The 20,397-nt window shown below is 34.6% G+C and overlaps 2 protein-coding genes, 1 long non-coding RNA gene and 1 other non-coding gene across 4 annotated transcripts; 1 reads left to right on the forward strand and 3 right to left on the reverse strand.

Annotated features, from left to right (window-relative positions):
• Nucleotides 1–1,443: 1,443 nt before the first annotated feature.
• Nucleotides 1,444–2,436, reverse strand: LOC113783714. Its single transcript, XR_003469952.1, has 3 exons — nucleotides 2,286–2,436; nucleotides 1,815–2,053; nucleotides 1,444–1,502 (listed from the first exon to the last, which is right to left on the reverse strand). It is a non-coding gene; the product is annotated as an uncharacterized LOC113783714 (long non-coding RNA).
• Nucleotides 2,437–6,671: 4,235 nt separating this feature from the next.
• On the reverse strand, nucleotides 6,672–6,773 carry LOC113752963. Its single transcript, XR_003464942.1, has one exon. It is a non-coding gene; the product is annotated as a small nucleolar RNA snoR100 (small nucleolar RNA).
• Nucleotides 6,774–7,759: 986 nt separating this feature from the next.
• LOC113763103 (probable glutathione S-transferase parA) lies at nucleotides 7,760–9,021 on the reverse strand. Its single transcript, XM_027306818.1, has 2 exons — nucleotides 8,621–9,021; nucleotides 7,760–8,297 (listed from the first exon to the last, which is right to left on the reverse strand). Exons 1-2 carry the CDS (start codon nucleotides 8,942–8,944, stop codon nucleotides 7,959–7,961), a joined length of 663 nt encoding a protein of 220 aa, XP_027162619.1. The 5' UTR covers nucleotides 8,945–9,021; the 3' UTR covers nucleotides 7,760–7,958.
• A 2,351-nt stretch (nucleotides 9,022–11,372) lies between these two features.
• Nucleotides 11,373–20,397, forward strand: LOC113779695. Its single transcript, XM_027325384.1, has 19 exons — nucleotides 11,373–11,491; nucleotides 12,026–12,102; nucleotides 12,657–12,679; nucleotides 12,828–13,003; nucleotides 13,633–13,752; nucleotides 13,860–13,902; nucleotides 14,175–14,266; nucleotides 14,474–14,569; nucleotides 15,022–15,088; nucleotides 16,278–16,374; nucleotides 17,137–17,359; nucleotides 17,683–17,842; nucleotides 17,929–17,966; nucleotides 18,295–18,367; nucleotides 18,446–18,550; nucleotides 18,641–18,666; nucleotides 18,751–19,705; nucleotides 19,809–19,858; nucleotides 19,982–20,397. Exons 2-19 carry the CDS (start codon nucleotides 12,061–12,063, stop codon nucleotides 20,146–20,148), a joined length of 2,553 nt encoding a protein of 850 aa, XP_027181185.1. The 5' UTR covers nucleotides 11,373–11,491; nucleotides 12,026–12,060; the 3' UTR covers nucleotides 20,149–20,397.

The raw sequence follows: 20,397 nt of genomic DNA on the forward strand, positions 1-20,397 counted from the left end.
ATCATAACATGCATCTGCCTCTCTCTTCCCTTGAAGAGTTATTCGAACTAAGTCTGCTCCTTTATCAGCTAACCCCATCACCTACAACAAGTAACACTTAACCCTGAGGATAAGTGCTTCAGTGGACATCATTAAAGGATGACAAGCATGCCATTGCTTCCAAACTATAAAAAACAAGTTAACTGCTTGAATTGTTTGTCACTCCTAGTTTATGGCCAAATTTATGTTCTAAAAAGTTTCAGCTTATATAAACAGTTCAAAAAATCAATTGCAATTCAAACTGCAGCATTCTTCATTCTAGAAATGTTAAGCTTAGATGCACACAAACTTTTAGAGGAGATGCGAAAAGTACAATAGGTGATTACACTCATGCTTCATTTTACAAATTGTCTCTACTTTAAGAAAAAGATGTGTTCTTAATTCAGATTAGTTCTGCTATCTGGTTTCATTTCCAAATCCCATTGTCGAGAACAGAGAAAAGTTGTTAACATCCAGCAAGTTTTCTTTTTTCTCCCGCAAAGTTTTATTGCTTGATAAACCCTATAAAAACCCCTATAAGTTTAAGTACCCCCAATCACACCTAGTAAACAATGCAAGTCAAGACTCAATCAAAGCAAATCCAAAATGGAACATGGCCATCTATACACAGGCATCAACCAGATTCTTCTTCGTCTTCTTCATTCCCACTTTGTTTGTTTGGCTGAGGGGGAATGGGCCCATAAGATGAATGAACTTTTAAATACGCCAAATATATAGCACACCAAGTAAAAACCTCACCAGCCAGATTCTGTAGAATCCAGCAAGAGGAAAGTTGCAGGCTTCCACAGTCTAACCATGTGATACCTGAGTAATTGATAGGATTGCAGTCAAGAAGTTCTCACGATGTAATTTCTTATAAGGATTAGAAGTCCATCAAAAACTGAAAATTACTCGAGATAGAAAGAAAAGATAACGATTCCATAATACTTACATTTCGTTCAGCCAAAAGAAGTACCAACAAAATAATGTATGGAACTATAAAATACATTGCTTGCTTGTTGATTGGACACAAACAGTTTCCTTACACCTCGGTCCTTTTACAAGAAAGCAGTCATTTTTCTTCAATCCTGTACCTTAACAAATACTATAAAATGCCATATAAAATCGGCAACTCTGCTCCAAGGAAGTTGATTCTGCAGCTAGCTAAAGAACTACAAGCCACGTCCACGCCCACCACCTGCTACCAACATTCAACCAGGGAAATCTTTCAATAAACAAACATAGGACTTGCTCTCCATATCAAGTCGTATCACTGAATAAAAATGTATTACAGAAAACCATCATGGAAGCAGAAATAAATAGCACCTGTTCAACTGTTCCAGCAACATCTTTAGTGTCTATTGTAGTCATGGTTTGAACTCGTATAGGATGCTCACTACCGAGAGCCACGTTGCCAACCATCACCGTGCGAGTTTTTCTCCTGATAGTTTTGTGCACAGACTCACAATATTTTTGTCTAGGAACTACAATAAGAAATTTGTTATCAGACTTCGATGCAGGCAAGCACAATTACAGTCAACCAAACTTTCTGCTTTCCCACCATCAAGAAAACATTCAAAAGAAAATCAAATCTTGATGAGCGATTTAATTTTCATGTAGCTACCCAAAAATTTCTTAGTTCTCAAGCAAATTATTGTAGGTCCCAGCAATTAAAACCAAACAATTTACTGGGTCTGTTTAGGGATAGGGACATCTAAATTAATTAAGCAAGTAAACTGCGAATATAAATTTTCACAAAACTCCATCTTAGCATAGTCCATTTTGAAAAATTATACCTAATAGTGGACTCCCTTCTGATGCAGGCTGAAGCTCAACAATTTCCTGTCCAGGATTTGAATTTTTTATTACGGAAACCTTGGTTCGACGAAATTTAACCCTTTGAGTGTTGGAAACTCTAACAAACTCCATGCTTTTTGCAAAACCCAGTCCATTTTCCCTGCTCTTTAGACCTGTAAAAGAAGCCGGAACTGCTCCAGTCGCCATTTTATCTCCAAAGTCTGAACCTTTTCCCCTCCTAAACCATCAAAACAAAGGAACTCCATTACTTTTAGCCCAAAAATTTACCTTGCGCTCAATTAAACATGTAAAACCCATTAAATTCTGTAAAATGGTTTTTATTTGAAACTTAAAATCAAGCTTAAAACAATCAAATTCACAAAAACCTTCAACCCCACAAAAGAAGCTTGCATCAAAAATAACTTCAGCAGTAGAATTCAGCAAAGGACAGCTGCTGAGAAAAAACTTACCAGAATCTGAAAAAACTGTGCTAAATAGCTAATCAAAAAAATGTATGATTTTAAGACAAAATCCCTCTTATTATGAAGCTTGATTCCGTTGGAGATGGAAGAATCAAGAGGGGGAAAAAGGACAATAAAGTTTGGTGGTTGGAGGAGTTTTGAGAGGAGGAAAAATCAGCAACGGGTTTCAGACAAATTTGGAGGCTTGGACTGTACTTATATTATTCAGTAGAGTTGGAGCCGCACTTCTTTTGGCAAGAATCAGTATTTGGAGGGAAGCTTTCCCGCACTTCTTTTGGCATTTGGCAAGAATTTTAACCGAAAAAAGTCCTTGCCCTTGCAGAGTATATGATGGCTCCAATTTTTGGTGAAGTATTGTCCTTTTCCTTGCTATAAGCCTCTTAATAGCGTCAACCTTTCTACTTCTTGCTAAAGTTGTTGTCGCTAATACCCTTTTTTGTTGTAGTGAACGAAGGAAAACTATAAAGAATTGGTGTTTTATTGAAAAATATATTTATTTTTTCAACCAATAAATAAATTTATTTATGAAAAAATGGGTACTTTGTTCTTATAATAGAGGAAAACTATAAAGAGTTGGTGTTTTATTGAAAAAATGGGTTCATTTTTATTTTATTCGATAAATAATATTTTTTTAGAAAAATGGGTACTATATTCTTATAATGGAGGAAAGTCATAAAGAACTAGTTTTTTATTGAAAAAAGAGTTTATTTTTATTTTATTTGATAAACAAATTTGTTTATGGCAAAATGAATACTGTTTTCTTATAAGGGAAGAAAGCCATAAAGAGCTGATGTTTTATTGAGAAACGGGCTTATTTTTATTTTTTCGATAAATAAATTTTTTTATTTGATAAATAAATTTGTTTATGCCAAAGTGGGTGCACAATTCTTATAATAGAGGAAAGGCATAAAGAGTTAAATTTTATTGAAAAACATTTATTTTTATTTTATCCGATAAATAATTTTTTTTTAGGAAAAGGGGTACTTTGTTCTTATAATGGAGGAAAGCGATAAAAATTGATTTTTTATTGGAAAACGGGTTTATTACAATTTTATTATATATTTTACAAGGTTACTTTTCATAGTATTTTAAAATATATAAATACAAAAAATATTAAATTATACCTATAATCATTTATTATACAGGTATATTATGAGTACTTACTAACTAAGATTTATCCCCACATTTGTATAGTTTGTTGTGACAATCAGGTTTATCCCTACATTTGTTTGAGTTTTGATTACAATAGATATAAGCTATTCCCTCCAAACCCCAAATTTTGAATTATAACATTCAACCAAAACATGCTCAAACTCTCAGGCTCGGTCATACAAGGACAGCTAGTGTGAATATCCGTACTACCCACGGTGCTTACATTATTAAAATTAATCAAAAGATTATACCATTTTAATTTGAAAAAAGTTAAAAAAAATTATACCAACATAATTAAAATTTAAGATTTATCTAACAATAGTTCAAAGTATGAAAAAAAACTGTAAATCATTCAAGAATTGTGTTTTTGCAAAAGATGGATCTTAAAATAATAATAATAATTTATATTATAAAATGAATGATATATGGATAGAAATAAATGTAATTGCATGTTTTTTTATTTTAAAATGAAATACTTACCAATATTATGCATTCGATTTGATAATCTTATATATATATGCATTATGAGAATATATATATATGTATATGTGTGTGTGAATTAACTACCTTTGAATTAATTTTTATTAAAAAAATTATTTATTTTTAATGCTTTTATAATTTGTGAATGATTGTGAGAGTAAAATATATTATGACAATAAGATACGTTGAATTGTGAAAATTGTAATTTAAACAGGCTCCTAAATTTTGGATATTTGACTTTCGTAGTTACGAATTTCTTAAATTAACGGTTAGTTATTACTCTAAGTGATATGATAAGTGTCAGTAATAAATGTGAGATGTGAATTGGAATTTGCAGATATCATTTTACAGGGGTGGTTATTATCCGTTAGTTAAAGTTTAGGAGTTTGAATTTTATGGGGTAGTGGAAAAAACATGAGGGAAATGTGGAAAAAATATAAGCATGATTATAGGATTTGTAGGGCCGGTTACATGATTAGTTAAGAGATAAATATTTTTTAATTATAAAAATGTAAAATTCTATTAAAATAGCACTCAGACTTTTGATAATTTTGGAAGCTCCTTATCCAAAACCCTCCTCAGCAATACATATAGATATAGATACTAAACGATAGTTATGATAGCGAAATAGTTTTTACCTGATATAACATGTTGTTGCACTTTTAACGATCATTTGATTTATTGTTGGACCTATTCACCTAAATAAAATAACACCTAAAATTATGGAAGTAAGTTTCCTATCTAAAATAGTAAGTTAAGTGTAATAGATTAGTAACTTTTATACCTCAAAGGTAAATTGGAATAAATATTAAACTTAATTTTAAAATAAATAGATTACTACTTGATATCCCAAACTTACTTTTAAAAGAGTAAGTTTAGTTCAAATAACAGTAAGTTTTTATACATAAATAGTAATTCTTACTAATAACATGGCAATAAAAATGATTAAGGATCAAAATTTACCATTTTTTGGAATGCATGTACAATTTTTACATTAAAACCTTATCTCAAAGTAGTATTAGGAAGTTTATTTGAAATAATGATAAGATGTTTTTATTAATGATTAAAACTTAGATGTTTTTTTTAATGATTAAAACTTAGTACCTTAGTTAGTAAGCATTCATAATATACCTTAGTAAGTTTAATTCAAGTAATAGTAAGTTTTTATACATAAATAGTAATTATTACTGATAACATGGCAAATTTGATTAATAATCAAGATTTATTGATTTATGAGACGCATGCACTATTTTACTTTAAAACTTATCTCAAACTAGTATTAGAAAGTTTATTTGAAATAACGATAAGATGTTTTATTAATGATTAAAGTTTAGTACCTTAGTTAGTAAGTACTCATAATATACTCGTATAATACATGATTATAGGTATAATTTAAAATTTTTTGTACTTATATATTTTAAAATACTATGAAAAATAGTATGAACTAAACCTACTCTCCAAAAAGTAAATTTCGGATATGCAGTAGTAATTTATTTTTAAAAATTTTAAGTTGCATATTTATTTCAATTTACGCTTGAACATACATCGATCGGTGCTCTCTGGATACATCCAAACTCCAGTGAATGTCTTTAAATTAAATTCTAATCAAAGTAGTATCCAAAATGTAATGATTCAGAGTAAAATGCCCATAAAACTTAGTACAAGGACAACTAGTGTGAATATCCGTGCTATCCAAAATATTTATGTATTTTACATAAATGCAATGATTCAGAATAAAATGCCCATAAATAGATAGTATTTTGTTGATGTAATGCCCATAATCAGTGGTCCCAGGATGGCTTTGTTTAGTAATTAGTACTGCTTACGCTTCCTCACAAATGTTTTATTCTTAGGCCCTTTATATTTATATTAATTTCGTGACATCCCAACACATTTTTAGCTTCTGCAGTACGCAACATTTCCAAACCCCGGTTATAGGTCACCAGACTCACCACTTGCTTTTGTAGAAATATTCTCTTCTTGATCCGTGCATGTCAGGTTGCAACGTGCCGCCTTGTTTACCATATGTTTTACTTTCCATACCTCTTCTCTGATTACTAAACATACCGCAGCAACATCCTCCAAATTGGAAAGAGTGCAGAGTTTGTTTTGGACAGCTGCTTATTTTCTCAAATATATTTGCTTACATCATCATTACAATTTTTAATACATCTTTTTATATTCTCAATTACCTTTTTATCTCATATACATCACTCTCATATACATCACATCACAAAAAGTGCTACAGTAAAAATATCTCAAATAACTTACAAACCTACGTATTAGATCAATATCAACTGATATGCCCCAAAACCTGATTAATGACGCATTTAAAACCCCATTAATCTTTTTTTTTTTTGAGACACGATATTTCTATTTTATATCCACTCCTATTCTATACTAAAAAGAAAGAGAGTGAACCAAGAGAAAACCGAAGGGACTATCTAATGGTGGATCAAATGGGTGCTAGTGAAATACAAATCAAGTGATTCGATCCCTTAATCTGCACCACCACCAGAGAGCCTTCCTTGAAAGGCTTCCCCCAACTACCTACTCCAAAGGTAGTTGTAGTTGGTAAAGAACTCTGTACAGATAAAAAGCTGCACATTTTACAAAATGTACAAACCAAAAAAATTTTAAAACAAAAAAAAAAAGAGCACAGGTATAGAACTTGATTCAATTTTCTTTTCCTCTTCAAAAACATCAACATAAGATAGGAACTGAACAAAGTCACAGAATTGAAGATGTGGGTCTAATCCAGGCCCCCAAATCATTTAAGCATCAGAGAGAGCAGACATGACGACCCTTTCATTCTCTGTGCACACTACCATGCTTCCTTCATTCTATTTAATCCAGAGCATCGGCTTATTGTACACAGATCGGATCCCGTCTAATCAGTTCTAAATCTTTTTTAGAAAATGGTCAAAATTCACGTTCATAATACCAGCACAAAGATTTCCAGCCAATAATTCAAAAAAAAAGAATAGAAAATTAAAGAAAACAGTAGTTCCCGTTGTCCAGAAAAATTTCAGCAGAACAAGAAATTGAAGCGCCACTTGAAAAGATTGTAGCTAACAACAGTAGAAGACGACTTGAAGAGATTCGCAGCTGCCCGTCTTTCACTTCCAGCCCGAATTATTTATAGCCAAGATTTGGAGCAGAATGCTAGGGTTACATTTATTTACCAAACCGCCCCTATTTAGTACTAAGAATAACACAATCATCCTGGTTTCTACCAAATGGACCCATACGCCTTAAAAAAAAATTGCGACCAATGTCGACGCTAACTTCAAAGCGGGTCCAAATTCTAAGTTGAAGTCCAATATACACTGACGAAGCCCATGAAGCTAGAAGACCCACAATTGCAAGCTAGAGCATCAAAATTATTAGCAGTGGAGAGCGGGGCAGAGTAAAATGATTTTGTGCATTTCAATAAAATGTAATCATTCATTTTGTTCAAGAGGTAAATCAGTTTTAATATAATGCAAACTTGGTTTTTTTTTTGGGTTAGTCCCATGCATGTTAAAATTGAAGCACATCTTATAATTTGAGCTATATATATTGGCCAATCAAGGTAGTAAATTTTTGTGCTATTGCAACAGTTCCTGTCCCAAATTCGAGTGATGGATCGTTGATCCAAAAAGTCTCTAGATCAGGGGAAGGCAGAGAGCCAAGTACTTTTCCTGCTCTTCTTCATTCATAAATCCAGCCTATTTTAGCGTAATGACTGCATTTCTAATCCATCCAACCCATAATCAAATGATAAGGAAGATAAAAGAGTAATGATATCCTCTGCTGAGGTGAGTCTAAACTAAAAAGCACGTTCAATATTAATCACGGCTCAAAGCAATCTCCAAGGCCAAATCATATTTTTATTGCCACCATATAAGCAAACATTACATCCTCCAACAGAAACCCCCAAAAATGAAAAAAGAAAAAAAGTTGCATTGCATTTGAAATGGAAATTGCATCAGCTGCATTAACCTCCCTTTTATTCCTCAATCCTCGTAAAGTATCCATCCAATCCGGCTATGCTAGACCCATTCTCTGCATCATTGGCAAGATGAAGTCATAGACCTTTTTAGGGTCAGGGAGAGAGATGGAGACACTTTCCCTTTCCCTGCATCTCTTGACCCATTCGACAAGCTGTGGAGTCTCAGCCTCCACGCTGAAGTTGGCAACATTCTCCAAGGTATAAAACCAGATAGAAAAGGGTAAAAGAGCTATATCCACAAAGCCGAATGAATCACCACCGAAGTAAGTCTTGTCTCCCAGCACTCCCTGCAAAATCTTCAAAGCTTCTATAAATTCCGTCTTCGCTTTCTCCCGCTCCTCCCCCTTGTTCCCCCATATATTCCTTGAAGATACCTACATTCCAAGCCCCAGAATTATAGTCAATATATTTGTTCTAAAGTTTACCAGGAGTTCAGGCGATTCTCGAAAATTATATGACGAAATTACTTGGGAGAAAAGCTAAGAGCAATTAACAGTGCTTGTTCATTCCTAGATTTTTTGAACCGTCCAAACATTATTATTATTAGCAGGGATATTTTTAAACAGGAGGCCACCGGAGAACCCATATAGGCAGCTAAGAGCCTGAGACTAGCATAATATAGATTGGGATATAACCTGATTAGAACAAGGGAACAGCAATTAAAAAGAACAAAAAGTTGAGAGGATGTAATAGTAACCTTCTTATCAATGTAATCAGCCCAGAATCTCGCTTGGGATCTTTGGTAAGGATCGGCGGGGAGCAATGGAGGTTTGTGATTCCACACTTCATCAATGTACTCAACAATGTTGAGGGATTCACAAATGGGCTTGCCGTTGTGAATCAGAACTGGGACGGTTTTGTGAAGCGGATTCATCTCTAGAAGCAGGCTACTTTTCTGCTTATAAACGAAGTCTTCTTCCTGAGCTTGGTACTTGATCCCCTTCTCGGCCAATGCAATTCTTGCCCTCGTCGCGTAAATGCTAACCCATAAATCTAACAGAATCACACTACTCTCTTCCATTTTGCCAAATTTCACGGGCTATAATGCTATATTTGTGCAATCTGCGAGTTATATAGGAGCCTGCTGCTGGGACCAAATGCATCGAATGTGGACATTACGGTTCAATACATCGAGTGCAAATCAGTGCATACATTGTATATTGACTTGTTTTCTAAATACATAATCCAGCCCGGTACGACAATGGAACCGATTGGCCAGGTGGTCCGGATCTCAAGTCGGGCCCAATCTCTAGTTTGATCGGATGAAGTGTTGACGCAATCAAACTTATTTAACATGCTGGTTCAATCAGAAACTCGTCCAATTTTCTAGTTTACTTGTGTTTTCTTAAAAAAAAAAATTTTGATCTTTGTTTTTGAAAAAATATATATATATACTTTTGACAATATTTGTATATTGGATATTCATCAAAATATGCATAAGATTTTACCACTTGTTTAATTTTTATTTGATAATTAAATTTTTTAAAATAAAATTGTTTAATTTTTTATTATATAATTAATCATTTTAACTTTAAAACTGACAATATTTGAGTAGTTGAAAATTTATTTTATTTTAAATAAAAATAAAAAAATAAAAAATGATACTATATCTTTGGAAACAAGTGACACAATTTTATTTTAGACTTGACTATATTATTTATTTATGTAAAAGTATGATGAAATTAAATGAAATTTTCTATTAATATTTATATGTTCATTATATATCTTTCTAAGTACAATAATTAGTATTTAAAATCACTTTATTAAATATTATATATATATATATTAAAATTATTATTTTATATTTATAAATATTAAACTACTACTCACTCACCGGTTCAATTGGTTCACTGATCTAACGAGTGACCTATTTTTCTGATCCTCTGTCGAGTCGAATTTATTAACTTTGACTACGTTGAGAGTTTAATGACCTCGAAGAACTTTTGCGGAGTGCACAGCGTATATGGGCCATGCTGCATCGGTCACCCGCCCCACAAACAAAAGTCCAATCCGGCAATCCATATACAAAATGCGAAACTCGTTCCTTTACTTTTGGAAATTTATGTCAAACTCGTTGATGGCAACGAAGGATACTTTCAAGATCATGATACAGATGATTGTTCACATGCATTCGGGGAGGAAAATTCTTCTCATTATGCGGTGAAGATTTTGATGAACCACGTCAATTTCCATACAGCCAAGCCCTTGTCCATATTCAATCAGTTGTGCCGAAATATCATTGTCGACTTGTACAAGTTCGTTTTCCCCAACGAAAGATTTATAAAAGTCACAGCGTAGGCTGACAAAATTTAGTGCTTTTATCTTTCCCCAGCATAATTTTCTCAACTAGGATAAAGCAAATTCAGATTTTCACACCATACAAAACCTTTATTCGGTACTATTTTTAGTCATGACTAAAGACTTTCACTTATTTTGTCAATAATTAGCTTTACTTGATAAGCTTCGCCACCCCCCTTTAGAATAATAATAAAGACAAATATGTATCCAAAATTGAATAGCACTACCTCCACCCGCAACAACCTCCCCCCTCCCCCCCCAAAAAAAACCAAAAAAAAAAGAAAAAGAAATAGCACTATCGGGTTTGATCCATTTGAATTTGAACATTTTAAGACCCGTGCTTAACTCTTTATTGGATTTTGTGGTGAAAAAACAAACTAGTATAAGCCAACCCGACCTCATTAACAATCCTAATTGTTAGCAAGAAAAATAATCTCATAACATGTATAATTGGAAAAAATGGCAGAATACAACTATTTATGAACCAAGTTATAGTTCATTATTCATTATTATTTATTTGCACAACTTCACAATAGTAGTGTGAATTCAATTACTGTTCATGTGAATACCATAAATGATATTCAATTATTGTTACGAAACTATACAAGTAGTTAATAACGAATTACAATTTGATCACAAAATTTTACATCGTTCATGAATAGCTTGGCCATTTTATGGGTAAATGTGGCAAAAAAAGGTTCATGGAAACTCTATCGACATACACAATGAACTTCATAGAATTATTCTCCAAAAAAAAAAAACATCATAGAATTTGTAAGACTTATTTATCCTTGACCTGCGGAATTGAAATATATGCCAAGTTACTCAATACTTAAGAAGCCAAGTTTGTCTCCTTAAAATTCACTAACTAATCAAACAAAATATAATCATAACTTAGTTGTGCTAAAGTAAAGTGATTAGTTAACAAAATTTAGTTTATATTAATGGAAAAAGCACACCCTATGGATGTACAAATTAAGGGGAAAAAGTTTTTTTTTTAATCAATGAAATTGTTAGAAGTTTTATTTTATTTTTGTTGCAAACAATACGTCGAGTGGTAGCTGCTCAAAAGAATAAAACACTTCAATACGTCATAGTAATTGGAAACGTTCAGCACGAAATAACTCCCGCGTCCCCTCTCACTTAAACAAGGAGTACAAACTGATACTTCTCTCCGCCGGCATTTTGATAGAAAGCGGCATAATCTCTCCGGTCGATCTCCTGCTGTCCTGCATTTCGGTTTCTATTTGGCGGTGAAATCACCGCCTAGGTAATTTACGACTCCGGAAACCTCCCTCAAATTCTGTTTAACTACTACCGAGACCTTCCCCGCTACATACTCGCGTCTACGTGATTGCTTCCGGATTGTGATCGATACCTATGGAATTGAAGTAATTAAGTTCCTAAAAGCGAAATAGCTAACCAGTGATTCGTTAGGTTTTAGAGAATATCCTGATTTTACATCACCAAGTTTGTTATTGTAACAATCAAGGACCCAAGTAAATTTACTGTATACTAGTTCCCGTTTGATTTCAACTGCTTGCATTGATACAGAATTTCGATTCGTGAACACAAGAAGTAGAAATGATGCCTATCTGTTATTTTCGTTAATAAGCTAGTGTAGCTGACTAATTTTTTTAAATTACTAATTTCACATTTTGGCAAGCTTTGTGTTTGAATTTGAACTCAGAGCTTAATTATATATGGTGCTATTGCCAGAGTTGCTGGTATTAAGTTATTTCCCCGTAGCTAGTCTCATTGTCTTGGTTTACTTATTTTTTCCAGCTTTTGGGTGTTTGTATAGGTTGTGGCTTTAGAAAGATATTTGAATATTCAAAAATGTTGCAATGGATGGGCGGATCTCGGCGGAAAGTGACTTCCGTAAGTCTGATGTCGTATTAGATTTTATTTTGTTAATTCTTAGTGAAAATTTCTTTTCTTTATTTTTTTGAATTGTAAACGTTAGATTAATCTTGAAAAACGGTCAAAATTTCTGCCACTGTTTCCTGTTAAAAATTCTCGATTAGGAAATCATTTCAGTTTTGTTTCTAGAAAGTAAAAAGGGTGAGACATGCATGAGCACAAACATGTAAAACAAGATCATGAAGCTGTATTGCTTGAAAAATATTGCACTTTCGAGTGAAGTTGCATTCAACAAGTCAGATTGCGTTTAAAATTTGTTAACCATTCCACAACTTTGCACTTTTAATAACAAAAAATTTAAAAAGATGAAAAGTTTTTGAAACAATTGCTTGCATCTAAGATATTGAAAGTCCTATATGATTGTACTATAACATCACTTATATAGATTGACAAGGTGGAACATCTTTGAGCTTTTTTATGTGCAGTTCAACATGTTAATCTTTTTGTCCTCCTCTCCATTTCATATATGGGTGAATAAAACCTTCTGATTCTGGGGCGTGCTGAAATTTCAGACAAGAATGTCAACGCAGAAAAGGTAATTAGAAATTATGGTTCTTACTGTTTTTAAACAGTTTTAAGCCCTTGTCAAATGTACATTCTGCTCATGTCATGGCTTGTCAAGAACTTTGAAGGATTTTATTGGGTGATTAGTAATATAGGCTACATATTCTTTAATATTACAGGCAAAAACACTACTTTGAGCAGAAAAGGCGGCAACAGCAAGCGACCGGAGGGAGGAAAGATTCTGAGGAGCACAATATCCATGGGCAGCATGCTGAAAATAGTAGATCTCTGGATATTCTAAGTTTTCAGAACTTATCAACTGTTGTGCAACAGAACAAGTCAAATTACCCTTTAGGTTTGTTTGTTTTTTTTCCTAGTCCAACTCTTAAAGGGTTACGGGCTGCCTTTTTTTTTCTCCCTTTGAGCTACTTTATGGGAAACAATGATGGGGCATGCTTGCATTTTTATTTCTTTTACCTAACAGTTCCATTTCCCAGGATAGGAGATCCTGGTCAACTGTCAGATTCGGTTAAACTTCAACAGATCTTTTTATTGTTTTACTTTTCCTCCTTAAATATAAAATACTGCATGCTAGTAAACTACAATTTTTGTGCTACTGTGAGAAGTAGTTGGGTTAGTGACTTTAAATGAGTATAGCTAATGACTTCTATCCCTTTGGGTGCTTACACCTGTACTTAATTCTGCTGATGAGACTTAGCATGACTGAAGTCCATCAGTTGGTAGTGAATCTACTAGAGCAGCAAATCATTTGCATCATTATATCTAGAACCTGTTAATTACTATCATTGAATATAAAGTTGTTAGACTTGAAAACTTCAGGAGTGCTCTACTTCATTATTGCTTGTTGGGTGCTGTGGTCATCCTATGTGTCTGATCTGGACGTCTCATGCTTAAGTTGCCTAATGCCTTGATGAAATTGACATGTCTGTGTATGCTTCCTGAGTCCTTTCTTTACCATGCAAGGAAACGATGAAACAGAGCACCATGCTCTGAACTATCAAGCACTCAAGTGTCCACAATCAATACAATGTTTTCAAGCTAACAAATTCACACCTTCCGGCCCCTCTGAAGCTGAGGAAGCAAGTATGCTGCTCAAATTAATTAAATTTTTTTTCTTTTGATCAAGTTTCTCTGCTTGTCTGCTAATCTGAGGGCTGGAGATAATAGTACCCAAATTTGTGTTGTTATAGGACTTTCATCAAGCTATCAACCAGGCAGTTCATACGCAAAGACGTAAGTATATTCACAAAATAATGTTTAGTAATTAAAACTACAAATAGTCAATTATATCTTAAAATTCGCATTCACAAGTATTCTTTCAACTGGTAGTATTCTGAAGTGATTATTCAGCATCACAAAATAATCTTGGCTGGCTATTGAGTAGTCATTGATATACTTGTTCTCCACTCTGGACTGCCAAGTTTAAGCAGTTATTGATCTTCATGCTTGCTGATTTTTTTTTTTTGGAAAGTCTTGAGCATAATTAACACCTGCAATGCTATCAGGATGTTGGTTAGCACTTCTGGTAAAGATGCAAGAACTTTCAACTCAGATGATGACAAGATGAATCATATAAAAATGGTCCCAGGGTATCAAGGTAACAAAAGTTTGGTTGAATATATATCATTTTATGAAGTTACATTTACAATCTGCACTGGTATACTGAATGTCAGAAAAGAAAGAAGGGATGCCAGAAGCAAAATTTGGAGTCAAAACCATCCAATCGTTGTTTTCAAGTAAAGAGCTATATGGATCTCGTATCTTTGCATTAATTATGTAATTTCCTTTCCTGAACTGTTTACAGAACTAGGTATGATGGACATACTTGGAGATGATGAACCAAATCTCCATACTGGTTCAAGTTTAGAACGTGAAGCTCATGCTGCATTTTCAATTGAAGGTACAATGTACAAGGTTGATCAGATCATTCTACTTTTCTCTTATCCTTATTTGTGAAAATGCAATTCCCTAATAAGTTTAATTGTTCAACAAGGAAACAGAAACTACATTTTTCAGTACCAAGATTGTAACTTCCAGTTTGTGCTGCTTGTCAAATTTTATTTTGAGTTCTATACGTGTCTGGCTTAGTTGAGTATTTGCAGAAGCATGTGATTAGAAGTAAAAGAAAATTTTCTCAGCAAACAGGCGTGTTTTGGCTAAAATTAATGATAGTTCAGAATTGGAAAGGATTAATGCTTGCTTTAATCTTTTACTACCCACTGTCACTTGAGATCAGTGTCACTCTCGTTACTTAGTTCAATAGATTTATCCACATATTGAGCATTTATGATCTCTATGAACATACATGATGCATGATGCACCAGTGTAACTGAATGTGCACTTGGTTATCAGGTGTTGGTAGAGTGGAAATGGAGACTCCAGTTCATACGCCAGTTCGTGCACCAGAGGTGCATGGCAGGTAAGATATCTTTAGTGTGATACAGAGAACAATCTTTTGAGAAGTGACTAAAATTGGTGCAGACTAAATTTGGACCCAGTGACAAACTAATCTGAATTGTAGTGGTGGTGTTAGATCTAAATCCCATGCAAACAAAGTCTGACAAACTTTTGGCATTAATTCAGTTGAATATCTTCCCACATATTATGCCAAATTCTGACAACCTGGATATTGTACTAACTTAGTGGCTTGTTGGAGCTCAATCATTAGATCAAATACTTTAGCTTAAAGTGGAGTACTTCTGAGTCAACTCTTAATACTAAGCCAATGTATTTATGTGGCCCTAGTACATACCTGAGGTATTAAAATTCCTCGTTTTGTCATGTGGTCAAATCATGTTAAGTGATGCAATGGTTTACAGCATCTTCCTATAATCTTGCTTTTGGAGAATCTTATTTTTATCTACTTCATTTTTAAGGATAATATTTCATCATTAGAAAAATGATATAGAGTCTTGGTAGAATATACGCTAACACAACACATCAATGTGACCACCTTTTCCTTCCAATACTTCATTTTCTTTTTCATTATCTTGTCTGCCAAGTCCCAGTAAACACTGGCAAATAACCCATCAATGCAGAGGTCATCTTGATCAGCAACCGCCAAACATGATAGCAGCAAATAGAGGAAAGATGGATAGGAGAGGGGGGAGGTGCACTGGAGGAGGGGGTGGGAAGACTCTGAAAAAGTTTGGTGAATGAGGAGAGAGAAGAAAAGAAAGGGGGCAGAGCTTAACTCATGTAGCTTTCATATAACTAGCATTGCTTAAGGATTTCAACTAATGTATGCTTTGATATTTTAAATCAATGTATTGCTTTGATGTTTATCTTTTGTATGCTTTCTCTTTGCTTAGGCATCCACAAGCCCTTATGGATGGTTAATGGAATTGCATTCATAATAGTTTCTTTAGTAGAGGATGCCATTGTCATGCCATCAAATATATTCTTGCTTATCAAAATCCATCATTAGAAAAACCCTTCCTGTTTCACCATTTGCTGTCATAAATACTTCAGTTTCCGCCTCTGCATTCAGAACTTCCTCTTCATAAGCATCATTGAGTTATAGGTTTATTCTCATTTTTATAGTTAATCTCTCAAGAGCCACAGTTGAAGCATTGTGTGAAGAGTGAGTTTGTGCTGTTTGACTGCAGAAACTTCTTGCATGGTTGCTCTCCACCATCAAAAGCTATGAGGCCTGCTGACTCGTTCAACCTTAACAGCGAGCTGGTTAACCTTGAATTTGAATTGGTAAGGCAAATGCTTATGCCTAATTTCTACTGTCAAAAGGTTGCTTCGTCAACTATGTATTGAAATCTATATTCAGTAACATGGTATCTCGTTGTCAAAAGAGTCAATGCTTCATTTTCATATCAAATTCCCTCTTGAAGTGTCAAGTTCTAGTCATTAATCCCTCGCAAAGGTTTCTAATGTTCTATTCTTTCTTGATGTTCATCTGAAACTTAAATTTAGCAGTGATGTTTGTCTGAAATTTAAATTTATCTGTGTGAATATATAATCTAAATCTTATCAACAGTTTTAAATTTCTTTACTGGAGCTTTTCTTACCAATTCTCAATTAGAGTGCCTGGACGGGATTTCTTTTATTCAATTTTACATATGATCATGCTTTTACAGTAAGGAAACTAAAAGGAGCATCTTATTATGTTGTACTCTTGCTTATCTGTGAAACTAACGGGTGCTATCTGTGCCTAGTATCACAATAGAGAAAAACTTATAAACATCTTTTATTGCATTTGATCTTTGTTGCTGACTTCTATCTGTGTTGGTCTTTGTGATTTAATACCTGTTGATTTTAAAACAAAGAGCTATATATAGGTGCCTTGATATGACATTATGGTAGCTCTGAAAATTGTTGCTAAAAGGAGTTACATGCTTTTTTCAGCATTCTGCCTCCACATGTATGGCTCTTGATGTTTCGTTTGTTATTGACTCCAGCATTCCTTGTAATTATTGATATCATGGAGTAAGTATTTTGATTGATGTAATGCAGGATGCTATGATGCAGGAAGTTGATGTGCCCTTATGTAAAAGTTCTATGGAGCACTCTTTCTGTTCAAAGGACATATTGGGTTCTTTCAGCAAGCCAAAGCAAGATTTGTTGGACACCAGAGAATTCTCAATATTTGATGACAATGATAATGGTTTTACTGATCTTTTCCAGAATGATGAACCATTCTTCCACAAAACAGAGAGAAATAGGCACAGTTGGGATGGTAATGCATTTTTCTGCATCTTTTTTTGGAAGGACTTTAAGGTCAATCTTTAGTTTGGGAGCTATTAACATCAGTTTGAAGAAGCATTGTCATTCTTAATGCAAACTGTCTTTTTGGGGGAGATGGGAGATGTATTAGCTAGTCTTGATTAGAGTTTTGAAACACCTATATACAGAAGTAAAAAAATTGGGTTTGTGGTCTAAATATTTATTGAACATGCTGTACCATGCACTTCATTGTTTGTTTGGCATCCCCATTTGCTTCATGTTCAGGCTCTTCTAGTGTAATAAATTTTAATTTACTATTTATTTAATGTCATCCAGCAACCTGTAGGCCTGTAACTGGCAAAATTCTTGACGAGAGTGCTTTTGGTTCATCTTGCAACATTTGGATGGATCAAGAAGATGCTTCTGATGATTATTATACCATGGACTGCAGGAGTGAAGAATTTACTTTTCAAGGCTCTTATCGACAGAAGAGCAGGTTTTACATACAGGAATTGACCTATATTTGACTAAAGCATATAGTACCATCTGATATAGATTAATCGTCTTACTGCGTTTGTGTAGGACTACAATGAGAAAATCAAAGAGACTCGGACATAGAGGTGCTTTTCAGTCCCATTCTTTGGTTGTCCTTATTGTATTTGTTAATTCTGATTTAGCTATTCTGCACTTCCTCAGCTGCTGGCTGCTTTTCTTTATTAGGTGCTTTATTATTCTCAGCTATGGAGTTCATTCTCAAGTTTTCTAATTTTTGTTCTCAGTCTTCCTTCAGTGATTTTGGAGTCTGTTGTTCTGTTGTCTTCATTTCCTCTACTGTTTAGATCATACCGGAAACTTGCATGTTTATCAGTTAGTGATCGCCCCTCCATGTTTTATGTCCTTTTTTATTCTTTTCTTTATTACTCTCTTTATTTATTTATTCTTTTTCAGATTCACCTGAGCTATATGTGAAGCGCCAGAACTCAGAGAACTTTCATGATTCCACAATTCCGGAGATGACATGGTAAGAAAGTTCAATAACATAGCCCATCTCCACCAGCATGCTCGTTTCTACTAAACTCCGTAACTTTTATATTGGCAGGAGATCTCCAGTTCACAGAGACCATGATGTTGGTGATATTGATTACCAACCCACATGGTCATGCTTCAAAACTGAAGATACAAGAGACAATTTGAGTTTGCTGAGGTCATTATACCTGGCTGTTCTTGTCTGGAAATGTCATATATGCCTCTGTTTCTCTATAAACTAATTTCATCTCGATTAATTTCTTGACAGTGAGGAGTCATGCTCGTCGAGCGCAGGTCATATTTAGTGGTGCAGTAGATATTTGGCTTAATTATCACCCTACAAAATACACTATACATACCTTTTGATTCTCTTTTCAGTGGGGGGTGTATCGAAGAAAGGCACATTGAACTCAACTGAGAAACAGACACCGAAAAGTGCTGATTTTGGTTGCTCAGAGAACATCTGTGGTGAAAACATTATGTATGGGAGAGTAAAAACCTGCAATAAGTTGGAGATTAACCAGCAAGGGGACAACACAAATGAGCAAGGAAAGCTTACAAGGATTTCAAATTCATCAAGATCGCAACCAGCTGATAACTCAAAAATGACTTCTGAGAAGAGGTTGAAATCAGAGAATGGCCGATTGTTTGAGGGAGCATATGATCCTGGCAAGACAATTTCACGTCATAATCCTTATCCCAGGACATATGATACAAATCCAAGCTCCAGACTTTGGATTGAAGATCTCTTTGGCACATCCGGAGGTACCAATGTGCATGCTGATTGCTCACCTTGTTGCAACCTGACATCAGAAGAACATGATTCCCACCAACGTAAGTTGGAAAAAGTTACGCCAGTGTCAAGTATGCTAAATTTTTCTGAGCACTGCAATAGGGGGTATAAACCTCAGAAGTCAATGCATGGTCACAGTTTTCCAGAATCAGAACTGCAAAGCATTACCAGGGAGGAAGATGAACGTTCTGATCTCCCTGTATCTGAACATGGAAAGCTGGAGCATTGGAGAGAGCGTTCCCGCTGCAGAAAAAGCTTATTCTCAGGATGTGGGAAGTTTATCCATGTAGCTGATGTGGAAGACAAGTCTAGTGATTGCAAGGAATCCACTACTGAGGCTTCAAAATTATCCTCAGGATGTCGGAAGTGTACTTGTACGCCTGATGAGGAAGACAAGTCTAATAATTGCAAGGAATTCACTAATGGGACTTCAAAAGCCGGAGAGAATGTGAAAGAAACGGATTGTCTCCAAGATGAAGATGCATCACCATCTGGGGCTACTTCAAGTATTGATGGCAATTCGTCCCATGTAGATGCTAAGTACGTGAATAGCATAAAATCTGTTTTGTACCTTCAGAATCTTGTTCTTTCGCAGGAAAAAGAGTACGTTAAATTAGCCTAATTAATTCTTCATTGTGGTTAGATGTCAGCTTACTGCTCAGAGCTCTTTTTTGCATCAAACTGGATCCGGAGGTAAGTAAAATCTACTATTTTTTTTTTTATCTTTGAACTGACTTATTATTGTATGTTGTGTTATTGGCAAGAGTCGAATCTGCAGAGACTGCTAATCAGCTGTCTTTTGTTCTTCCCAACTAGCAAATCTGGAAGAAGGATTTGGGCATGAAGAAAGGACAGGAAGTGAGGAGAAAAGTAGTATTGAGTCAACATGCCAGGTGATGACGCTTGATAGCTGTGTCCTGCAACTTCTTTGCATTCAGGTACTGAAGGAAGCATCTGCTAAGGTAACGGGGAAGAAGGCTTGAAGCTTTGAGCATATTGAATTCCTTGGCTTGTCCTGCATTGCCCCTACAACTTTTTCTTCTGCTAAAAGTTTGTCAAGGGATATTTACGAGCAATTAGACCTCAGATTATTTGGCATGACTTTGCTTTGTCCACAATACTACTCTCTTGCTTGACTGGCAGTTCTTTGATTAGTGTGAAGTGAATGGAAAAGGAATGGGCCGCAAGCAGAATTTATTTCTTTTTCCCTTTTTTTTTGGGGCCTCATGAGA

Source organism: Coffea eugenioides, chromosome 1 (assembly GCF_003713205.1).
Source record: "Coffea eugenioides isolate CCC68of chromosome 1, Ceug_1.0, whole genome shotgun sequence".
Classification (NCBI taxonomy): domain Eukaryota; kingdom Viridiplantae; phylum Streptophyta; class Magnoliopsida; order Gentianales; family Rubiaceae; genus Coffea; species Coffea eugenioides.

Bases quoted from the DNA above. Each gene is read 5' to 3' on its own strand.
- LOC113763103 (XM_027306818.1), bottom strand. From the start codon at position 8,944: ATGGAAGAGAGTAGTGTGATTCTGTTAGATTTATGGGTTAGCATTTAC. The intron at 8,298-8,620 runs GTTACTATTACA...CTTGGAATGTAG, and splicing joins CTGATTACATTGATAAGAAG to GTATCTTCAAGGAATATATG.
- LOC113779695 (XM_027325384.1), top strand. From the start codon at position 12,061: ATGTTGCAATGGATGGGCGGATCTCGGCGGAAAGTGACTTCC. The intron at 13,004-13,632 runs GTTTGTTTGTTT...TTACCATGCAAG, and splicing joins CAAGTCAAATTACCCTTTAG to GAAACGATGAAACAGAGCAC. The intron at 18,368-18,445 runs GTAAGAAAGTTC...TTATATTGGCAG, and splicing joins ACAATTCCGGAGATGACATG to GAGATCTCCAGTTCACAGAG.